General features: G+C 45.2%; 2 protein-coding genes across 4 annotated transcripts in view; one reads left to right on the top strand and one right to left on the bottom strand.

Moving 5' to 3' along the window:
* ranbp10 (RAN binding protein 10) overlaps window positions 1-2,692 on the bottom strand; it is a 103,891-nt gene extending 101,199 nt beyond the window's left edge. For 2 of the 3 annotated variants that reach the window (XM_078400331.1, XM_078400333.1), the window contains exons 1-3: window positions 2,479-2,671; window positions 1,697-1,808; window positions 1,557-1,609 (exon numbers count right to left, since the gene is read on the bottom strand). In XM_078400331.1, coding sequence (XP_078256457.1) covers window positions 1,557-1,609; window positions 1,697-1,808; window positions 2,479-2,671 — 358 coding nt within the window. Of the gene's footprint in view, window positions 1-1,556; window positions 1,610-1,696; window positions 1,809-2,478 lie in introns of all 3 variants that reach the window. The other variant, XM_078400330.1, reaches the window with a different exon arrangement.
* A 735-nt stretch (window positions 2,693-3,427) lies between these two features.
* The window catches only part of tsnaxip1 (translin-associated factor X interacting protein 1), a 53,153-nt gene continuing 35,568 nt past the window's right edge, over window positions 3,428-21,012 (top strand). Inside the window, exons 1-5 of the mRNA XM_078401528.1 lie at window positions 3,428-3,633; window positions 9,214-9,319; window positions 10,001-10,113; window positions 11,747-11,873; window positions 19,072-19,165. Of these exons, the coding sequence (XP_078257654.1) occupies window positions 3,428-3,633; window positions 9,214-9,319; window positions 10,001-10,113; window positions 11,747-11,873; window positions 19,072-19,165 (646 nt within the window). The remainder of the gene's footprint in view (window positions 3,634-9,213; window positions 9,320-10,000; window positions 10,114-11,746; window positions 11,874-19,071; window positions 19,166-21,012) is intronic.

Genomic DNA, 21,012 nt, shown 5'->3' with positions numbered 1-21,012 from the left:
AACTCCAGCAGACATGCTAAGCCCGCCCAAAATGTCTTCTTTTTGGCAACCTAAAAATTCCCGGTTACAGTCCTGGAAACCTTCTTTGAACTAGTTCCAAAGTATTTCCATCCTTCCTAAATAAGGACACCAAATGTGGTTTCACCAGTGCCCCACATTACTACAGCAAACCACTTTACTCTTGGACACAATTCCCTGAGCAATAAGTGACATTGTATAAGCTTTCCTAATTACGTGGTGTATCTGCAATCTAGCTGTTTAAAAATAATTCACCAGGACACCCAGAATGCTCTGCATCTCAGAGCTCTGCAAGTACTATCCATTTTTATTTGCTAAACTTCTAAAAAAAAAACTTTCCTAAATGGACAATTTCCCATTTTCCCACATTATAATCCACCATCAAATCTCTGTTGAGATTTAGAAACAAGGAACAGCAGATGCTGGTTTAAACAAAATGACACAAAGCGCTGGAAAAACTCAGTGGGTCAGGCAGCATCCCTGGATAGATGATATTTCAGATCGGGACCCTTCTTCAGACTCAAATCCAGCCACTCACAAAAGCTACAGATACTCCCTGCAGTCTCTAAATAGAATTGCAGCCTCTTGCAATCAACCATAAATATTCCAGCAGTATTTTTTAAGAGTTTGAGTAAAGATAATATGTTAAGAATTACTTTAGTGCTGTACTACCACAATAACCAATTAGCAAAATTACAATATAAATAAAACTGCTGTAAATAAAACTCGTACTGATGTCAAAACAAATAAGAATTAATGCATTTTATACCGTTTCCAAAATATTATGCTGTTGAGAAGACAGGAAAATTTGAAGTTGCTTTGTTTAAAGAGTCTAAGAAAATAACTGCAGATGCTGGTACAAATCAAAGGTATTTATTCACAAAACGCTGGAGTAACTCAGCAGGTCAGGCAGCATCTCAAGAGAGAAGGAATGGGTTTTATCAGTCTGAAGAAGGGTCTCGACCCGAAACGTCACCCATTCCTTCTCTCTTGAGATGCTACCTGACCTGCTGAGTTACTCCAGCATTTTGTGAATAAATACCTTGTTTATAGAGTCTCATCATTTCAACATGGAAACATGTGCATCATGGGAAAGGATAATTCAGCACAATTGCACGGCCTCAGCGTGAATAGCTGCATATATTTTTAATATTTTTAAAAAAACAATGTCATATGGGGACAAAAACCTGATAAGCATGAAAGCACACAATCCATCCTTTCACTCTCTCTGCTGCACTGCGCGCAGCCGTCACGTGATCATATGCTAATAATGTCAACAAATGTACCAGAAGGGAGCATGTGACCAGCTCCCTAGTTTTACTGGATTTGGTAAATGGAAGATCTACTTAAACCAAACCACGTCATCGGCATTTTCAGACAGTCAATACGACTTGCGCCGTCTGCCTCCCTTTAACTCGACTTTCCACTAAGCAAGCAAAAATAATCCACATATGTTTTGATTCTCTCCCCCCCCCCCCCACCCACCATCCAAGTCATGTACTTCGAATATCAGCAGCATTTACACACCAGTGACTTACCTGGCAGCCGGTTCATGTTGACACCCTGAGCAGACAGTCCGATGCCCATGTACCTGCGAACAATGAAAGATGCAAGTAAGGAATCAAGCCACCGCCATGAAAGAGTCACGTAATGTCAGAGACGGCAGGAAAAGACTTACCCGTCTCTGCCTTTGCTCACGATTTTCACCTCGAAGTAATAAATGCCACAAGCAGCGGGGATCGGATGCGTTGCACGAACGGATGCAGCATCTTTGTGATTTTTTCCATGTCCTGATTAAGGAAAACAATAATCACCTTCGGAAGCACCTTACGGGATTTTAGCATCTAAATTAATCAAATCTCAGTTTTCGCAATGGAATTACGTCACTGTTAAAGCAAATATGACCCTCAAGAAAACAAATTAAATCACATTTTCTTTTGTAAATCCATCTTAACTGCTGACGAACCGTGAAAAAAATATCCTTCACTGGGGTCTGTAGGATTGCCTTCATTGTCAAAGGACTACATTCGAAATGGTTACAATTTTGAACAATATAAGAAGCTCAGCCAAAGAGGAGATGTTTATTTTAAGCAACTAACAAAATATGATACTGCACTGCCACCATTGAGACGATCAGCAGGCACTTTGTTGTTCAGAAATCATTTAACAAGCGGGCACAACGCCAGGAATGGGGCACATTTTAAATCACATATGCAAAGAGAAGTAACTGTATAAATTGAGGAAACAACATCTTAAAATTAAAATTAAATATTTACTGGAACTACAACCAAGTCTAAGAGATCAATGACGTCAATCAGTATTAAGAACGTTACCTGTCACAGTGCCAATCATTACTTCTAAATGAACAGAAAAAAATCACTATTCACAACACGATCACCCCACCAGGTTGTTCCCTTTTTTTACAGGATTAAACTAGATTATTCCACAGTCAGAGATTACCTTTATAGTGTACACGGAGATTGTTCTGTGACAGTCCGATATAGTTGTACTTGTCCTTCGGGCTCCACGATCGAGGCAGTGGGGTCTCATCTTCATTCACAGCTGGATAGAGACGCTTTAATCTTTCATTTAATTCTTTTTCTTGATAATTGAGCGCAGAGTCCCCGTGGTTTGAAGCTCCAAACTCGGCCATCTTGGATCCTATTGTGTGTATATCCCGGATAACGAACGGACTGTGCTGGCGCCTCATTGGTGGCCGCACTGTTCAGGGGCCCCGGGCGCTGGGCGCTGGGGCCGACGGGGGTTGTAGTTTAATGTCCGCCGACTGTGCGCGCTGTGGGCGGGAATTTCGACTACAACTCCCGGGGTGCAACGCGCTCTCCAGCACGGACGCACCAACGCGCCGCTTCGGCAACTGATTGGGGGGGGGTGTCGGGGGAACCCGAGCGCCGCGGGTAGCGGAGGCGGAGCAGGGGTCGGTGTATTGAGGAGGGAGGGGCGCAATATAAACGCTGGGGATGCTGGGAGTTGTAGTCCAAACCAAACTGTCAAGATCAACTATTCTGAAAACAGGGGTCGATTAAATCGAGAGGAATTGCCCCACATTCACTTTAAAAGTTTTTTGTTTAGTTGAAATACGGAAGCAATGGGAAGGGTAAGCTCACGGATAATACAAGTGAGCGTCTTCTTCACAGGCTCCGGACAATAGGCACTACAGTACCCACAAGACTGCACGGCCTGAGCGAAAACAAACAGCTGGAATGCGGGTCGGTCGACTTCGAGCAGCGACATTTATCGCAATGACATGTCACCATCGACTCCAGCCTTCCGTGTCGTTTTAAAAAAAAAATAGAGGTCAAATTCACGATTACTTTGGTGTGACACAAATTAACAGAACCCACCGCGATGCTCGCTCAATTAAATATAAGCGTTCGCTGTATTAAATATAATGTTGCTGCTGCCGGCCGTAGGTGGCTCTCGCTACTCTGTGACAGGCATCAAAGGTAACGTGGGGTCCTCGGCGTCGGGGGCCTTCACGCGTCGCCATGGCAACGGGCCGTACACAAAGAGAGGGAGATCTAGCAGCTCCTCTCCCATCCCAGTCATGTCCACTCCTTCAGGGGGGCGTCGGAAAACACACGCTCTGGACCCAGGGTAAGACTTTCATGAGGCAACACCAAACTAAAAGGACAGCGGTAGAGTCGCTGCCTTACAGCGCCAGAGGAGACCCGGGTTCGATCCCGACGACGGGTCTTGTCTGGTCCCTAGTTTGTACGTTCTTCCTGTGACCGCGTGGGTTTTCTCCGGGATCATCGGTTTCCTCACTCCAAAGACATACAGGGTTAATTGGCTTTGGCAAAATTGTACATTGTCCCTTGTGTGTGTAGGATAGTGTTAGAGTGCAGGGATCGTCGGTCAGAGCAGACTTGGTGGTATCTGTATCTCTAAGCTAAACTAAAGACTAGTTATGTATGGGAAAGAACTGCAGATGCTGGTTTAAATCGAGGGTAGACATAAAGTGCTGGAGTAACTCAGCGGGACAGGCAGCATCTCCGGAGAGAAGGAATGGGTGACGTTTTGGGTCGAGACCCTTCTTCAGACTGATGTCTGAGTTACTCCTGCATTTTGTGTCTACCTAAAGACTATTTAGGTCAACGTGAGGCCGCTTGCTGCAAGAGATGCAGTTCCGATAAAAGCAAGCTACATTTATACAGCGCTTTTCAGGACGTTTGTCATGGCCAGTGCTTTTGAAATGTAGTAGCTCTCACAAATAACAAGGCAATGTTGACCAGATAATTTGTTTTTGTTTACGAATGAATGGGGCAATTGTGGAGTCTTGAGCATGAGCACCATTTGTAAACGTAGAAAATTCCAGCACCGGAGCAGACCCCTCGGCCCACAATGTCAGTGCAGATCAAAATGCAAAAAAATTAATATCTGCCTGCACATGATCCATGTGTCCATTTATTCCCTGCATATCCATGTGCCTATCGAAAACCCTCTTAAGCATCACTATTGCATCTGCCTCCACCACTTTTCCCAGCAGCACGTTCCAGTCAGACTCATCCACCTCCCTCTGAATTAAAAAATAAACTTGCACTCACATCTCCTTAAAACTTTGCCCTCTCACCTTAAAGCTTTGCCCTCTGGTCTTTGACATTTCCACCTTGAGGAAAAATGCTCTGACTGTATAACTGATGTCTACCTCTCATAAATGTATATGCTTCTATCTAGTCTCCCCTCAACCCCTCCTATACGTTTGTTCAACCTCTAAAGTGATTAGTCAGGGATGGACTTTATAACATGGAACAATTTCAGAGGGTTGTAAGTGTGAACAGAGGTAGCGCAAAATAAGATATTTGAAAGCAAGGCTGAGAATTTTGAAATAGAGTAATTGCTAGAAGCCTGCATTCACAGTTATGATATTTGAATGCGACTCATCTATTCGGAACGTAGAAAGCACTAAGGTTAAAAGTTTCAGTATAAAGAAATAATGATTTGTTCTGTTCATTTATTGGAAGTGTCTGGGATTATCTCTGTACCCAACAAATTCCTAGCCCCTCTCCATAAACACGTCTGCATTTCACAAATTCATGCTCCCTTTTTACGATTAGCCAGTGCCTTTCTAAATATTAATTTGTACTTTGAAAATTTTCTGCTAATTTGTCCACTGCCAATATGAGGCTAGCATGAAGTTACTTGAGCTAATCGTTTTTCTCACACCTTAGGAACCTGTAATTCTCTGGCATCAAGCCTGTATGTAGACAGAGGACGGGGACATGATACAGGGACTTAATTATTTCCTCCTTTGCTTTTCTTAAGAATGTAGGATGCAAATTTGTACATTTGTTGAAAATGATAGACCATTTAAAATGGAGAAACAAGGGACTGCAGAACCTTATGCTAAAAATAAACTGCCGGAATAACTCAGCAGGCCAGGCAGCATCTGTGGAGATAAATGAATAGTCCATGTTTCGGATCAGGACCCAAACCGTCATCTGCCCATTTCCCTCCACAGATCCTGCCTTGTCCACTGAGACCCTTTAACATGTTCCTTCTCGGATATTTGTCATTTTCCAATATTTTTTCTCCTAATCTGTGTCGCCACATAATCATTGCCCACTGCCTTCCCCAACAACCAAATATACTTCAGTGAAGATATAAGCAAAATATTAATTGGAAGCTTAAAATATGCACTCCTATGCACTCGGGTTACCATTTTAGTTCAATAGACCACACTTGTTCCTGCATTATCATCTTTCCACTAGTGTAGGAAAATAACTGCAGATGCTGGTACAAATCGAAGGTATTTATTCACAAAATGCTGGAGTAACTCAGCAGGTCAGGCAGCATCTCAGGAGAGAAGGAATGGGTGACGTTTCGGGTCGAGACCCTTCTTCAGACTTTCCATTTGTGATTTTGCAAAACTAGCTTTTCTTTAATATTATTATCCAACATGCCTTTTTTGCCTTCCTAACATAGACAATAGACAATAGGTGCAGGAGTAGGCCATTCGGCCCTTTGCGCTAGCACTGCCATTCACCTTGATCATGGCTGATCATCCACAATCAGTACTCCGTTCCTGCCTTCTCCCCATATCCCTTGACTCCACTATCTTTAAGTGCTCTATCAAACTCTCTCTTGAAAGCATCTAGAGAATTGGCCTCCACTGCCTTCTGAGGCAGAGAATTCCACAGATTCACAACACTCTGGGTGAAAAAGTTCTTCCTCATCTCCATTCTAAATGGCCTACCCCTTATTCTTAAACTGTGGCCCCTTGTTCTGGACTCCCCCAACATTGGGAACATGTTTCCTGCTTCTAGCGTGTCCAATCCCTTAATAATCTTATATGTTTCAATCGGAACCCCTCTCATCCTTTAAAATTCCAGTGAATAAAAGCCCAGTCGACCCATTCTTTCATTGTATGTCAGTCCCGCCATCCCAGAAATTAACCTCGTGAACCTACGCTGCACTCCCTCAATAGCAAGAATGTCCTTCCTCAAATTTGGAGACCAAAACTGCACATAATACTCCAGGTGTGGTCTCACTCGGGCCCTGTACAACTGCAGAAGGACCTCTTTGCTCCTATACTCAACTCCTCTTGTTATGAAGGCCAACATGCCATTAGCTTCCTTCACTGCCTGCTGTAACTGCATGCTTGCTTTCAGTGACTGATGAACAAGGACACCCAGGTCTCATTGTACTTCCCCTTTTCCTAACTTGACATCACTCAGATAATAATCTGCCTTCCTGTTCTTGCCACCAAAGTGGATAACCTCACATTTATCCACATTAAACTGCATCTGCCAGGCATCTGCCCACTCCCCAACCCGTCCAAGTCACCCTGCATCCTCATAGCATCCTCCTCACAGTTCACACTGCCATCCAGCTTTGTGTCATCTGCAAATTTGCTAATGTTACTTTTAATCCCTTCATCTAAGTCATTAATGTATATTGTAAATAGCTGCGGTCCCAGCACCGAGCCTTGCGGTACCTTGCGGTAGTCACTGCCTGCGATTCTGAAAGGCACCCGTTAATCTCTACTCTTTGTTTCCTGTCTGCCAACCAATTTTCTATCCATGTCAGTACCCTACCCCCAACACTTTGTAATGTTGCCCCTGTACTTTCTAAGTTCTGTACTTTCTAAACCATGGAGTTTTGGATATCTGTCATCAGCACCCTCTTTTATTCCCTACCTTACCCTGTGCACTCTTCAACATTGGGAGAATGTAGCGGTCTGCATTTGGGAGTTGAACACTCTCTCGTATTGCTATGATCCACTGTATATTACACTCTTGATTCTATTTCTTTGCCAAACACAGCTCTTACACTGATATCATATCCCACCCTTGTAAAATTGGCCTAGCTCCAATGTAAAACTTTTAAAACCTTTAAATCTATCTTTATTTTCTGTCTGCTAAATCCAACTGAACTTTGGTTGATGCCTCCAGAATGCTCTTCCACTGCCAGTCTTTCCATGTGCCCAGATTTATCCTCTAAAACAAATGTCCAAATTCAGGTTCAGATTCAGATTAGGTTATTGTCATGTACATCAGGGTGCAATGACATTCCTTATCCACATGAAGGTCATAGAGTTAACAGGCATAATAGAGTAAACATGGAAATAATAGGCACAACATCCAAGACAAAAACAACAAATGCAAAACAGCAGGAGGGTGCAAAGATTATCCTGCAATCTGAGATATTGCAAACAACAACTTCAGAGCAATATTGGAATTCAGAATGAGGTAGAGTTACATTTCCAGAATTGGGGTGTGAAAAAGGTGATTGGTTCAGGAGTTTAATAGCAGTGGGGAAGAGGCTGTTTTTAAGCTTGGCCGTCCAGCTTTCAAGCTTCTCTCTCTTCTCCCAGAAGGTAGAAGAGTGAAAAGGGGCTGGCCACGATGGAGGCATCCTTGACAATACGCCGCCTTTCTGATGCAACAATAAACTAGATGGATGGAAGTGACAAGTTAAAATCAGGGTCTAAATAGATGGAGGTTTGATGCCTAACCATATTGTTCCAAACCCTCTGTGTCTCTGCATTCTACAGCTCTGAAACTGATATTATATTCCACCCTTGTGAGATTCATCTTGCTCTGATTTAAAACTTTTAATCAGGTTTATCTTGATAAGAGTCCAGCCTCCATCTAATTAGACCCTAATTTTCCAAAATGTATTGCTCTTCACTTGCTTGCATTGAAGTTAAATTTAGCAGTTACGTGCCCATTGTCTAACTTTATTAATATATATATATTTTTTTTCCAATCCTTTCCCATTGTGGTGTCAACTGCAATTTGAACATTTGCAACTGTGCGATTAAGATTCTCCTTAAAATCACTACATGAACCAAACTTTAATTCAGTGCTTCTGATGTCTCATTGAGTTTGGTATCCCTGTTTGGTTCGGTTATGATTCTAAGAAGCACTTTGATGTGTTTTCCCCCTTTAAAGGTGCTATATACATGCAAGTCATTGTTGTTGTTGATCCATGCAGGTGTCCCTTCCACTACTCTTGCATGTATTTGTGGAGCTTCTGTTTTTTTCTACCCCCAGTACTTCCAAAGCTTTTTATCAACCTCTCCGATCCTTGGGTTCCTTCTGCAAACCTGATGTAAGCAATCCAATTCCCAATCACACAATTATTGTTCTTTGGGCTAGTGCTGATATATAGTTTAATTGTAGGTATTTATTCACAAAATGCTGGAGTAACTCAGCAGGTCAGGCAGCATCTCAGGAGAGAAGGAATGGGTGACGTTTCGGGTCGAGACCCTTCTTCAGTCTGAAGAAGGGTCTCGACCCGAAACGTCGCCCATTCCTTCTCTCCTGAGATGCTGCCTGACCTGCTGAGTTACTCCAGCATTTTGTGAATAAATACCTTCGATTTTTTACCAGCATCTGCAGTTATTTTCTTACAATAGTTTAATTGTGGTAATTTTTAAAATAAATATCAGGAGAGAATATTTGACTTAAATATCTGCAGATATCTACAAAGCAGCTGCCATAATTGGATCAGTCCCACCGGGGGCTAATGAAACTTGTGAAGGCCTTAAAGGTTAATGAATACAGCTTTAGATTGCAATGTTTTTTCAGTTGGCATAATGAGAAATTTTCATTAATTCTATTTGTGGAAATCACTCCTAGACGGGGATCATTCTCATGAAGATTGGTCTTTATTTATTTTAATAGGATCAAATTCTAGTTTGTCACTTTCATTATTTTTGTTTAATTGTAGGGGAGCGTCAAGCAAAGCCAATGTGGCTGTACCCACACCTGCCTGTCTAACGTATCAGCTACAAGGCAGTGACAAAAGATACCATCTTCCACTGAAAGAATTATTGGTAAAGCATTTTCAACACTCAAAATAGACCTAGATAAGTCTTTTAGGTCAACTAAGAGTGATGATTGGATGATGGACAAAAATCATTGTAGTGGGGGGGTGGATGGAACCTCATTGCTAAATGCAATCATATTATGACAGAGAAATATAGTTTTTGTTATAGATATATTTTCTGACAGCTGCCACAATAAACCTAAGTCTTTTTATTAATTTTCTTTCATTACCATGTTTCTACTTCTGGATCATTTTCCTTCATTGGTCTGCATTTTCAGAATGTGTCAATTTAATTGTTTCTCCATTTGTCTCCCCTCGAAACATTCACAAGCAATAAGTAAGGTCAGAGTATCGATGTATGTATCTTGACTGCATCTAAAGTGTGGCTTAGGAGACACCACGAAGAAGATAAAGGGGGATTTGATAACCACATAGAAAAATTGTGTAGGAAAGAACTGCAAATGGTGGTTTACATCGAAGATAGACACAAAATGCTGGAGTAACTCAGCGGGACAGTCAGCATCTCTGGACAGAAGAAATGGATGACGTTTTGACTTCAGGCTTCTTCAGACTTCAGACAAATTTGTATTATTTCTTTTACAGTTCTTGAAGACAGAAATACTTTTCTTTTTGATACGTCCTTTTTCTATTAATCACCAAACTAACTGTACATTTCTTTGCCATCTAGCCGAGTGTGCAAGTGAATGAGGGATACATTTCCAGCTGGCCTGGGCACATAACTAGAGAGGTTATTCAACAGAAACAAAGGTCCCAGCCATCAAATATTGACAAGCGGCATGGGTAAGAATAACACTTTGTTAATTGATATTGTTAAAGTCTAGAATTGCAAGCAGTTATACTTTGTAAAAATAAAATTGTACATCAATTTTAAATGACACTAGACCAAGTGGACCCGTTGGGCCCAGACCTCTCCTGCATTGGTGCAGCATTCTCTCCTCCCCCCTCCCCTCTCTTCCCCTCCCCCCTCCCTCCCTCCCCCTCACTCCCCCCATCTTCCTCCCTCCTCCCCCCTCCCCCTCCCCCCCCTCTCTTCCCCTCCCCCCTTCCCCTCCCCCCCACTCCATCCCCCTCAACCCCTCTCCATCCCCCCATTCCCCCCTCCCTCCATCCCCCCATTCCCCCCTCCCTAGGAGATAGATTTAAACTTTAAAATGTGAATAACTTAAAAAATATAACACTGATTTCAATGAAACTTCTTCCATTAGCACCAAAGGGACGACGGTGAGTAAGGCGGGCCTAAAATTGTCGCGCTATCGTGTACCGTTTTGGCTGTAGTTCAGGAACAAACAAACAAACAAACGAGAGTTTTAGTATATAGATGCCGTTGCTACCTGAACCATTTCTATTAGACATAATGAAAGCCTCTGTTGATTTTACTCATTTGAACTTAAATCGGTTACAATTGGACTCTGTCTTTGTCGCCAGAAATGGTGACAAGGCAAAGTTGAGGATTCTCACCTTGGAAATCCTTGGAAATTGGAAAATGAGCCGGCCTTTCTCTCCCCAGAGAATGCTGATTTAATCAATTAGATCAACTGAACTGTACTACTTCTAAATGTTAATGAGAATAGAGCAGGAAAATACTTTTATCCTCAAAGTATGTTTTTAGACTAGCTTTACAAAGCATCTTGCCTAGGCAACCTAGTAACTATTACCAGGGCAGCCAATCTGCAAGTTCCACTTTCAGTAGCTGCCGTTTCACACAATAACCTAGACAGAATAAAATGTAGAAACTAGGAACTGCAGATGCTGGTTTACAAAAAAAAGTATAAAGTACTGGAGTAACCACGTCAGACAGGCATCAGTTTAAGTAGTAAATACTTTTACTTGATACATTTCTGATCCTGTTCATTAATCTTTGCCTGATATCGCTGGTTATCAAGCATTGTTCACTATAATTATGGGAACTTGCAACGCTGGCCATAATTCCATGCCTTGTATCTGTCCCATGACTTTTAAAGAAGACTGTTCCTTTATAATGATAGGTGATTAAGCCGCACATTATATGTCTCTACAATAGGAGAGTCGACAGTTGTGTTAAGCTGCATCTGTTGTGGCTCCCCGTCAATTAATCTTAAAATCCCATAGTCTCATTCTGCAGTTGCTTGTAGCGTAGATGCTATCAAAAGTAATTTCAGCAACTATTGTCAAATTGTGCAGATTCCATTTCTCGGTCATCTGCATGAGACTTGTGACTGAATATGCTTGCAAATGCATTACACAATGGGCACACAATCATTGAGAGAAATGCACATAAATTGAAGAACATTTATTATTTGTAATAATATATAAATAATGCTACAAGCAAATTTTCTGTAATAATGCCCAGTGCTCCATTTTACCAAAGGAAGCAGAAGTGGATATATTCTAGCAGTGACTTTTTTTTTCTAAAATTCCTCTTTTAATTGTTCAGATATGATGCTACATATGTAAGCCATTCACCAAAACCTCGATTCTTGGAAAAGCTGGAAGACCACCTGAGGAAAGAGCTGCAAGTCTTGGACCTAAATGTACCTAATGCTCAGGAAGTAAATCTACAAGTGCGCACAAAATTAAAGTATATAGCTCAGTTGCAATGATTATAATGTTGATTGTGTTAAACTAGCTACAGGCAACAATGGAAGCGTCAGCTGAAAATAATTGTAGTGTTAATTCTGCGAAAAGGGGAATCTTTTAAATAATACAGTGGGAAAAGATGGCCCAGAATCTGCACAACATCATTTTTCCTTTGTGACCATCCCAAACATAGTCCAATTTTCACAAAACAATGGCAAGTAATAAAACAATCCACTCTTTGCAAAAGGGTGTTTTTTGAAAGGAAATTAAACCGGTACAGTGCAGCTAATTGTCGTGTTTGCCCCTGGTACACCACCATACGCATCCTGCCAATTAGATCATTGCCCTTTATTCCTGAACTCTTTCTACTGCTCCGAGACTGCAGATGATACTAAGCTGGGGGGTAGTGTGAATTGTGAGGAAGATGCAATAAGGCTGCAGGGTGACTTGGACAGGTTGTGCGAGTGGGCGGATACATGGCAGATGCAGTTTAATGTAGATAAGTGTAAGGTTATTCACCTTGGAAGTAAGAATAGAAAGGCAGATTATTATCTGAATGATGTCAAGTTAGGAAGAGGGGATGTTCAACGAGATCTGGGTGTCCTAGTGCATCAGTCACTGAAAGGAAGCATGCAGGTACAGCAGGCAGTGAAGAAAGCCAATGGAATGTTGGCCTTCATAACAAGAGGAGTTGAGTATAGGAGCAAAGAGGTCCTTCTACAGTTGTACCGGGCCCTGGTGAGACCGCACCTGGAGTACTGTGTGCAGTTTTGGTCTCCAAATTTGAGGAAGGATATTCTTGCTATTGAGGGCGTGCAGCGTAGGTTCACTAGGTTAATTCCCGGAATGGCGGGACTGTCGTATGTTGAAAGGCTGGAGCAATTAGGCTTGTATACACTGGAATTTAGAAGGATGAGGGGGATCTTATTGAAACATATAAGATAATTAGGGGATTGGACACATTAGAGGCAGGAAACATGTTCCCAATGTTGGGGGAGTCCAGAACAAGGGGACACAGTTTAAGAATAAGAGGTAGGCCATTTAGAACGGAGATGAGGAAGAACTTTTTCAGTCAGAGAGTGGTGAAGGTGTGGAATTCTCTGCCTCAGAAGGCAGTGGAGGCCAGTTCGTTGGATGCTTTCAAGAGAGAGCTGGATAGAGCTCTTAAGGATAGCGGAGTGAGGGGGTATGGGGAGAAGGCAGGAACGGGGTACTGATTGAGAGTGATCAGCCATGATCGCATTGAATGGCGGTGCTGGCTCGAAGGGCTGAATGGCCTACTCCTGCACCTATTGTCTATTGTCTATTGTCTATTGAGACCTGTTTCCTGAACTCATCAATAATTTGTTTCAAAATCTACAGACTTTAACTTTCACTAACAGTTCCTCCTGGAGGACTTTCCAGAATGCTTTCTGGAGTCCATATCAATGACATCAACTGACTTTTCCCAGCCTATGACTTCAGTCGTCTCACCAAGTAATTTAATAAGAGTATTCAGATATGACCTCCTCTTTATTAACTTGTGAGGCTATTAATCAGCTGACGATTTCTGTGGCATTGTGTAACTTTCATATCATATCATATCATATATATACAGCCGGTAACAGGCCTTTTCGGCCCTCCAAGTCCGTGCCGCCCAGCGATCCCCGTACATTAACACTATCCTACTCCCACTAGGGACAATTTTTTTAATTTAAAAAAAATATATTTTTTTACATTTACCCAGCCAATTAACCTACATACCTGTACGTCTTTGGAGTGTGGGAGGAAACCGAAGATCTCGGAGAAAACCCACGCAGGTCACGGGGAGAACGTACAAACTCCTTACAGTGCAGCACCCGTAGTCAGGATCGAACCTGAGTCTCCGGCGCTGCATTCGCTGTAAAGCAGCAACTCTACCGCTGCGCTACCGTGCCGTGAAATTAACAAAAGACATAAGCACATAAAGATAGTTGAAAAGGGGCATTTACTCCTTTGTATCTGTTCAATCGTTCACTAAGGTCATGGCTAATCTTTTACCTCAGTGCCACTTTGCAGCACTGACCTTGTATCCATGGCTTCCCTTAGAATCTAAAATGTTATCAATCTGTCTTGATTGGCATGAGCAATTAAGTCTCCAATCAATTTCCTTTGGATGAAGAAATCACTTCTTATCTTTGTCCTGAATGGTCAAACCTTTTTTTTAAGAACAAAAATTAATTAAAAAAACCCAATTGTCAGCAGATTTTCTTGAATAATGATTGGAGGAGATTTTATAGATAGAAGGTGATCCTCATTTTCAATGTATTCCCTTTCCTCAGATGGTGAAGAAATTCCTAATTGTCAGCTGAATGTTTATTTTGAGATGAACTAGTGTGCACCAATCCTCAGCGATCAGTAGGATTGTTTGCTTTTCTTTCATCTAACTCTTGCACCAGGATTCAAGAAAGCTCTCCAGAATACTTAGAATAAGTACAGTATGGCGAGTCCGAAAACTTGTTGGTTGTAAAGGAAGTTTATTGCAGCCGCAATATTCGAATACAGAGTTAAACAACAAGGTAAAGGACAACCATCAAAAACTTACTGTCTTCTTCGAAGACTTCGCCGAACTGGCTATTTCGGGCGCCAAACGCGCACATGACATCGCTGGCCAATCAGCGATGTCGCTCCCTGGACCAATCCCCATGATCGCGTTCACACGTGACCTCGCTGGCCAATCCGAGGGTTCGACGACCTGGACCATTCTCTATGGTCGCTACATGACCCCCCCCAGAACCCGAGGTGCGGAACCTAGCAGGGAGCCGGATTTCGCGACCATAACGAGTGCGGAGAGGGACAGCCTGAACCACAGGAGCCGGGGGTTCCGGACTTGGCGGAACAGCCGGAACGGGAGGTCCTGGAGGAACTACCGGAACGGGGGGTCCTGGAGGAACTGTCGGAACGGGAGGTCCTGGAGGAACTGTCGGAACGGGGGGTCCTGGACTGAGCGGAACTAACGGAGGTCGGCCTCTCCTAGGGGTTTGACCGACCAGGACTGGTTGATCCGGATCCAAATGTGCAGGTTTGAGCCGGGACACCGAGACGAGCTCACTCTTGCCGCACATGTCTAAGGTGAAGGTAGTCGTTCCCTTACGCAAAACCCGGAACGGCCCTTGATAGACCCTCTGCAACGGGGCGCGATGGGCATCTTTACGCAGAAAAACAAACTCACAGTCCTTCAGGGAAGGCGGTTCATGTACCATGGGACACCCATGACGTGAAGTTGGAACTGGGGCCAGGGAGCCCACCCGTTCCCGGAGAGATGCTAACACTGATGGGACTGTAGGCAGCTGGTCTGAAGGGTCCGGAAACAAATCTCCGGGTACTCGAAGTGTCGAGCCATATACTAGCTCTGCGGACGACGCACCGAGATCTAGCTTAGGAGCAGTCCGGATGCCCAAAAGAACCCAAGGGAGCTGGTCTACCCAGTCCGGGCCTTCAAGCCTTGCACTGAGGGACGCCTTAAGTTGGCGGTGGAACCTTTCTACGAGTCCATTTGCCTGGGGGTGATATGCAGTAGTGGGTTGTAACTTGGACCCGTACAGTTCTGCGAGCGCGGCCCAGAGGGACGAAGTGAACTGTGGCCCTCTGTCAGTGGTAATAACTGCCGGGACCCCGAAACGAGCTACCCAATGAAGGGCCAAAGTCCTAGCACAAGACGCTGACGAAATATCAGACAATGGGAAAGCCTCTGGCCACCGGGTGAACCGATCCACCACCGTGAGGAGGTGGGTGTAGCCCCGGGAGGAAGGCAAAGGACCGACCAAATCCACGTGGATGTGGAAAAAACGAACAGCCGGGACCTCGAAATCCTGTACGGGGGGCTGGACATGGCGCTGGACTTTAGCGGTCTGACAGGGAACGCAGGCACGCGCCCAACCCGCTACCTGTTTCCGTAGGCCATGCCAGACAAACCGAGCTGCTACCAAAGCAGAGGTGGAGCGGATGGACGGGTGCGCCAGCCCATGAATGGCATCGAAAACCCGGCGCTGAAGGGAGGGCGGTACTACCGGCCTGGGACGGGGAAGACAAACATTGCACCAGACTTTTGTGCCTTCTGACCCACAAGCTACCTGGGCCAACTTCAATCCCGAAGTGGTGGACTGGTATGCCGAAGCGGTATCCGCTAGAAGCTGTGCCTCCGCAAGCTCTTGGGGATCCACTTCGCAGTCCACCGCCGAAATAGGGGGAAAAGCAGGTCTAGACAGGGCGTCAGCAACGGCATTAAGCTTACCCGCGACATGACGGACATCGGTGGTGAATTCGGAGATAGCAGTCAGGTGCCGCTGCTGGCGGGCCGACCATGGGTCAGACAATTTGACAAAAGCAAATGTTAATGGTTTATGGTCCGTAAAGGCCACAAATGGGCGGCCCTCAAGGAAGTACCTGAAATGACGAACAGCTAAATAGAGGGCCAAAAGCTCTCGGTCAAATGCGCTATACTTCAGCTCAGCCGAATTTAGTTGCCGGCTGAAAAACGCCAAAGGCTGCCAACGGCCACCGACCTGCTGCTCCAGAACCCCGCCCACCGCCACGTCAGAGGCGTCAACCGTCAGGGCCGTGGGGGCGGAGGGGCTCGGGTGGACCAACATGGTGGCGTCTGCCAAAGCTGCCTTGGCTGCTGTAAAAGCCGACTCTGCGGTCGGGGACCATATCAACTCTACCGGGTTCCCTGCAAGGCATTGGAAGAGCGGGCGCATGACTCGCGCAGCTGCCGGGACGAACCTATGGTAGAAATTAACCATGCCTACGAACTCCTGTAGCCCTTTTACTGTGGTGGGCCTAGGAAATGCCCGGATAGCCTCCACCTTTTCGGGCAAAGGGGAGGCGCCGGCAGGGGTAATTCTGTGCCCTAGAAAATCAAGAGCAGGAAGGCCGAATTGACATTTGGAGGGTTGGATTATGAGCCCGTGGTCTTGGAGCCGCTGGAAAACGGTCCGCAAGTGGGCCTGGTGTTCCTGCACTGAGGTGCTGGCAACCAGGATGTCGTCTAAATAAATAAACAAAAAGGGTAAACCCCGGCCCACGCGGTCCATCAGTCGTTGGAAAGCCTGTGCCGCGTTCTTTAAACCGAAAGGCATACGCAACCATTCAAACAACCCGAACGGAGTAATCGTTGCAGTTTTCTGTATGTCCTCCGGTTGCACCGGGATCTGGTGGTATCCTCGCACCAAATCGATTTTGGAAAACACCACCGCTCCTTCCAGCCCAGATGAAAAGTCCTGTAGGTGCGGTATGGGGTAGCGATCAGCCTTGGTGACAGCATTGAGACGCCGATAATCGCCACATGGTCTCCACCCCCCAGATGCCTTGGAGACCATATGTAACGGCGAGGCCCACGGGCTGTCAGACTGACGGACAATTCCCATTTCCTCCATCTTCCTGAACTCCGCCCGTGCCACCACCAGTTTGTCTGGCGGTAGTCTCCTGGCCCGAGCTAAAACGGGAGGGCCTTCGGTGCGGATGTGATGGACCATGCCGTGCTTGGCCGAAGGCGTGTCAAAACGTTGAATGAGCAGCTCTGGAAACTCTGCCAGAATCTCAGCGTACGAGTCGGGGGCCGCGACGACGGCCTGGACAGTAGGGCTGGGCGAGGAGGCGATTGTCGGAGCGACGTGCTCATCTTCGGCGGAGGGTCGGAGGTCGTTACCACGGACATCAGGGACCAGTGAAAAAGCCCAGAGAAAATCTGCGCCCAGGATCGCTTGTTTGACATCGGCTATGATGAATGGCCATTCGTACGTGCGGAGGCCTAACACAAGGGACATCTTCCGTATACCGAAAGTGCGAATTGGGCTGCCATTAACCGCGATGAGGGTGGGACCTGTCTTACCCGATCTGGTTTTGAGGTCGGTCGGCGGCACTATACTGACGATGGCTCCCGTGTCTACCAAAAATTCTGTGTCCGTGAATCGATCATGGACATAGAGGCGCCGGTTCTGGCCAATCGTAACTGCCCCTATGTACGATCGGCCGAGGCATTTCCCACGAAGGTACAAGGCAAACGGCAGTTGCGGGATTCGCTACCCCATCGTAGGTGATAATAGCACCAGCCGCGCTTGTGCGGATCTTTTTGGCGGGCTTTCGGAGAATTGGCGGGAGACGTGGCGCCATCTTGCCGTCGCTGTGGCGTGGTCACTGATGTCGAGACCTTGTTGATCGAACCGCTTGCCTTGTTTTTTGCCGCTATGAGCGCGTCCGCTCTCGCTGCATATGCTTCGGGGTCCTTAAAAGAACAATCCGTGAGCAGCAGTCGGACATCCTCAGGAAGTCTCTCGCGGAATGCCTGTTCGAACATAGGGCAATCCGTATGCTCACCGGCTAGCATCATCATTTCGGACATGAGGACGGAAGGCAGTTGGTCTCCAAGATCCGGTAGGTGCAGAAGTCTTGCCGCACCACCATGCTTATTAAACCCGAAGATTCGCAGTAATACTTTCTTCATGGCCTCGTACTTGCTTTCCGCAGGTGGATTCACGATGAACCGCATCACGCGCTTGGTCGTGTCCGGCGATAGAGCGCTGACGAGGTAGTAGTACATCGTGGATTCGTCCGATATCTTCTTTATGTGAAATTGAGCTTCGGTGTGGATAAACCAAGCTTGCGGTGCGTGCGTCCAAAACAACGGAAGGTGAACGCTTTCCGCGCTTAACTCCGGTGTGCCCGGCGCGGTCATCGTCAACGAGGCGTCGGGTTCCTGCTTAGTCGGTGATCGTCCAGATCACGTCGGGGTCACCAATATGGCGAGTCCGAAAACTTGTTGGTTGTAAAGGAAGTTTATTGCAGCCGCAATATTCGAATACAGAGTTAAACAACAAGGTAAAGGACAACCATCAAAAACTTACTGTCTTCTTCGAAGACTTTGCCGAACTGGCTATTTCGGGCGCCAAACGCGCACATGACATCGCTGGCCAATCAGCGATGTCGCTCCCTGGACCAATCCCCATGATCGCGTTCACACGTGACCTCGCTGGCCAATCCGAGGGTTCGACGACCTGGACCATTCTCTATGGTCGCTACAACAGCATCAAAAGCTGCAGTTGATATGAAATGTTTAAAATCATTTACCCATAGCCTGTGGTAATCATTTCCTAAATTATTAAAGTGCTGAGTTCATCCTTGCATATCATTGCTGAGTAACTAACTATTCTGCTTTCCACAAAGGTTTATCGTGAAGTGTTTGAATATTTCATTGAGGATTTAAAAACCTACAAGCCATTGCTCTCGGCCATCAAGAATGAATACGAAGTTTTCCTGGGTACGTAGTTTTCATAGACTATGCTCCTACACTGGACCTCCAAATAAAACCTTTGATCATTAAGGAGGCAGTTGTTAACTAATTAATTACTCGTATCAATTAGAAATTGTCCATTCAACAACTAAGTGTAACACAAATATTTCTGTCTAAAGATGATTTCAAATTGCACATGCCACTGTCAAGAACTCCTCAGTCGTGGTACGCTGATCCTTGGGCCTGTTAGAAGTTACAATTTGGGGGAGGTGCTATCAGAGTAACACAGGTAAATAATGGTGGAGAGAATGAATGCTTAATGTGGTGGATGGAGTGCAGGTTAAGTGAGCTGCTTAGTCCCGGAAGGTGTCAAGCTTCTTTGAATTTATTGATGCTGCATTCATCCAGGTTAGTGGATGTTCTTGTCGATGGTGAAAGTATTTTGGGGGATTCAGAGATGAGTTCATTGCCAGCGAATATCCAGCTACTGGCCCTGTTGTAATGATGGGATTTATGCTGCTTGTCCAGTTAAGCTTCTGTTTGACATTAATCTCCAAATATCTGAGTGAATAAAGATGAAAACTTTTGATGTTAATAGATAAGGAACTGATTGGATTGGTCTGTCTGGGAAGGATCAGTGGCCAGTTCTCCTCTGTGCACCAAAATGAAGCACAGTGTTTCAGAAGACTCCACATCACACCACACATAGAGATCAGCGATATGTTACATATCCAGTCCAGAGCAGACATGGCGATGCTAGTCAACGCCACAGTGTTTATTTTTAGTTTAGAGATAGAGTGCGGAAACAGACCCTTCAGCCCACCGTGTCCACGCCAACCAGCGATCCCCATACACTACCACTATCCTACACACTAGGGACAATTTACAATCTTTACCAAAGCCAATTAACCTACATAACATACGTCTTTGTACTCTGGGCGAAAACTGAAACTCCGGTCTGCATTGTCCCATCATAATTTCCAGCGGTATGAGTTCCTGGGTTGACTGAATGACAGTGAACAGCAAGGGCACAGATGGAGAAGGAGAGGGTGCGAGATTAATTGATGCAATTCAAAGAAAGGACAGATTAATTTTATGTCGTCCTGTTTCCTAGGACAGAGTATTAACAATCCCAATAATCTGGTGAAGGGTAGTTGCCGCACTTCTTCAGCCTTTGGTGTTGCATGGCTACATTGTGGGCTTTCACTGACATTCAGAAGTGGAGGAGCATCTGCTTGTTATGCAATGGATATACAGAGGCCTGTCCACCACGATGCTGCTGGAAGTGATAGGGTCCATACACTGCCCCAAGCAGCGGCAGAGGTTGCACAAGGCTTCTCCAAACTCCTTGCATCCATGTCTCACGCTTTGTGTAGGCAGACGTACAAATCCTCAACTGCGTGTTGGTTGCCCTGCTATAGGAAATACATCACTAAGCTGGAAAGAGTGCAGAGAAGATTTACTTGGGTATTGCCAGAACTCAAGGGTCGGAGCCAAAGGGAAGGATTGGGCTAGGTCAGACTTTATTCCTTGGAATGCAGGGGGTGAGGGGTGATCTTATAGAGGTGTATAAAATCATGAGGGGAATAGATAGGGTGAATTCATAGAGTCCTATGCTCAGCATGGGCAAATCAACGCCCAGCACGGGCAAATCTATGCCCAGGATGGGGAAATCAATGCCCAGCACGGGCAAATCAAGAACTAGAGGATTTAAGTTAAAGCTACAAGGGAAAAATATTTGATAGGAATATGAGGGGCAACGTTTTCACTCAGTGGGTTGTGGGTATATCGAATGAGCTGCCAGAGGAGTTACTTGGCACAGGTACTATAAACAGCATTAAAAAGGCAGACAGTTTTATGGATAGGAAAGATTT

The sequence above is a fragment of the Rhinoraja longicauda genome, chromosome 6 (assembly GCF_053455715.1).
Source record: "Rhinoraja longicauda isolate Sanriku21f chromosome 6, sRhiLon1.1, whole genome shotgun sequence".
NCBI classification, from domain to species: domain Eukaryota; kingdom Metazoa; phylum Chordata; class Chondrichthyes; order Rajiformes; family Arhynchobatidae; genus Rhinoraja; species Rhinoraja longicauda.
Note: the sequence above shows the minus strand (reverse complement) of the source record. Positions and strands in the feature narration are given on the sequence as shown.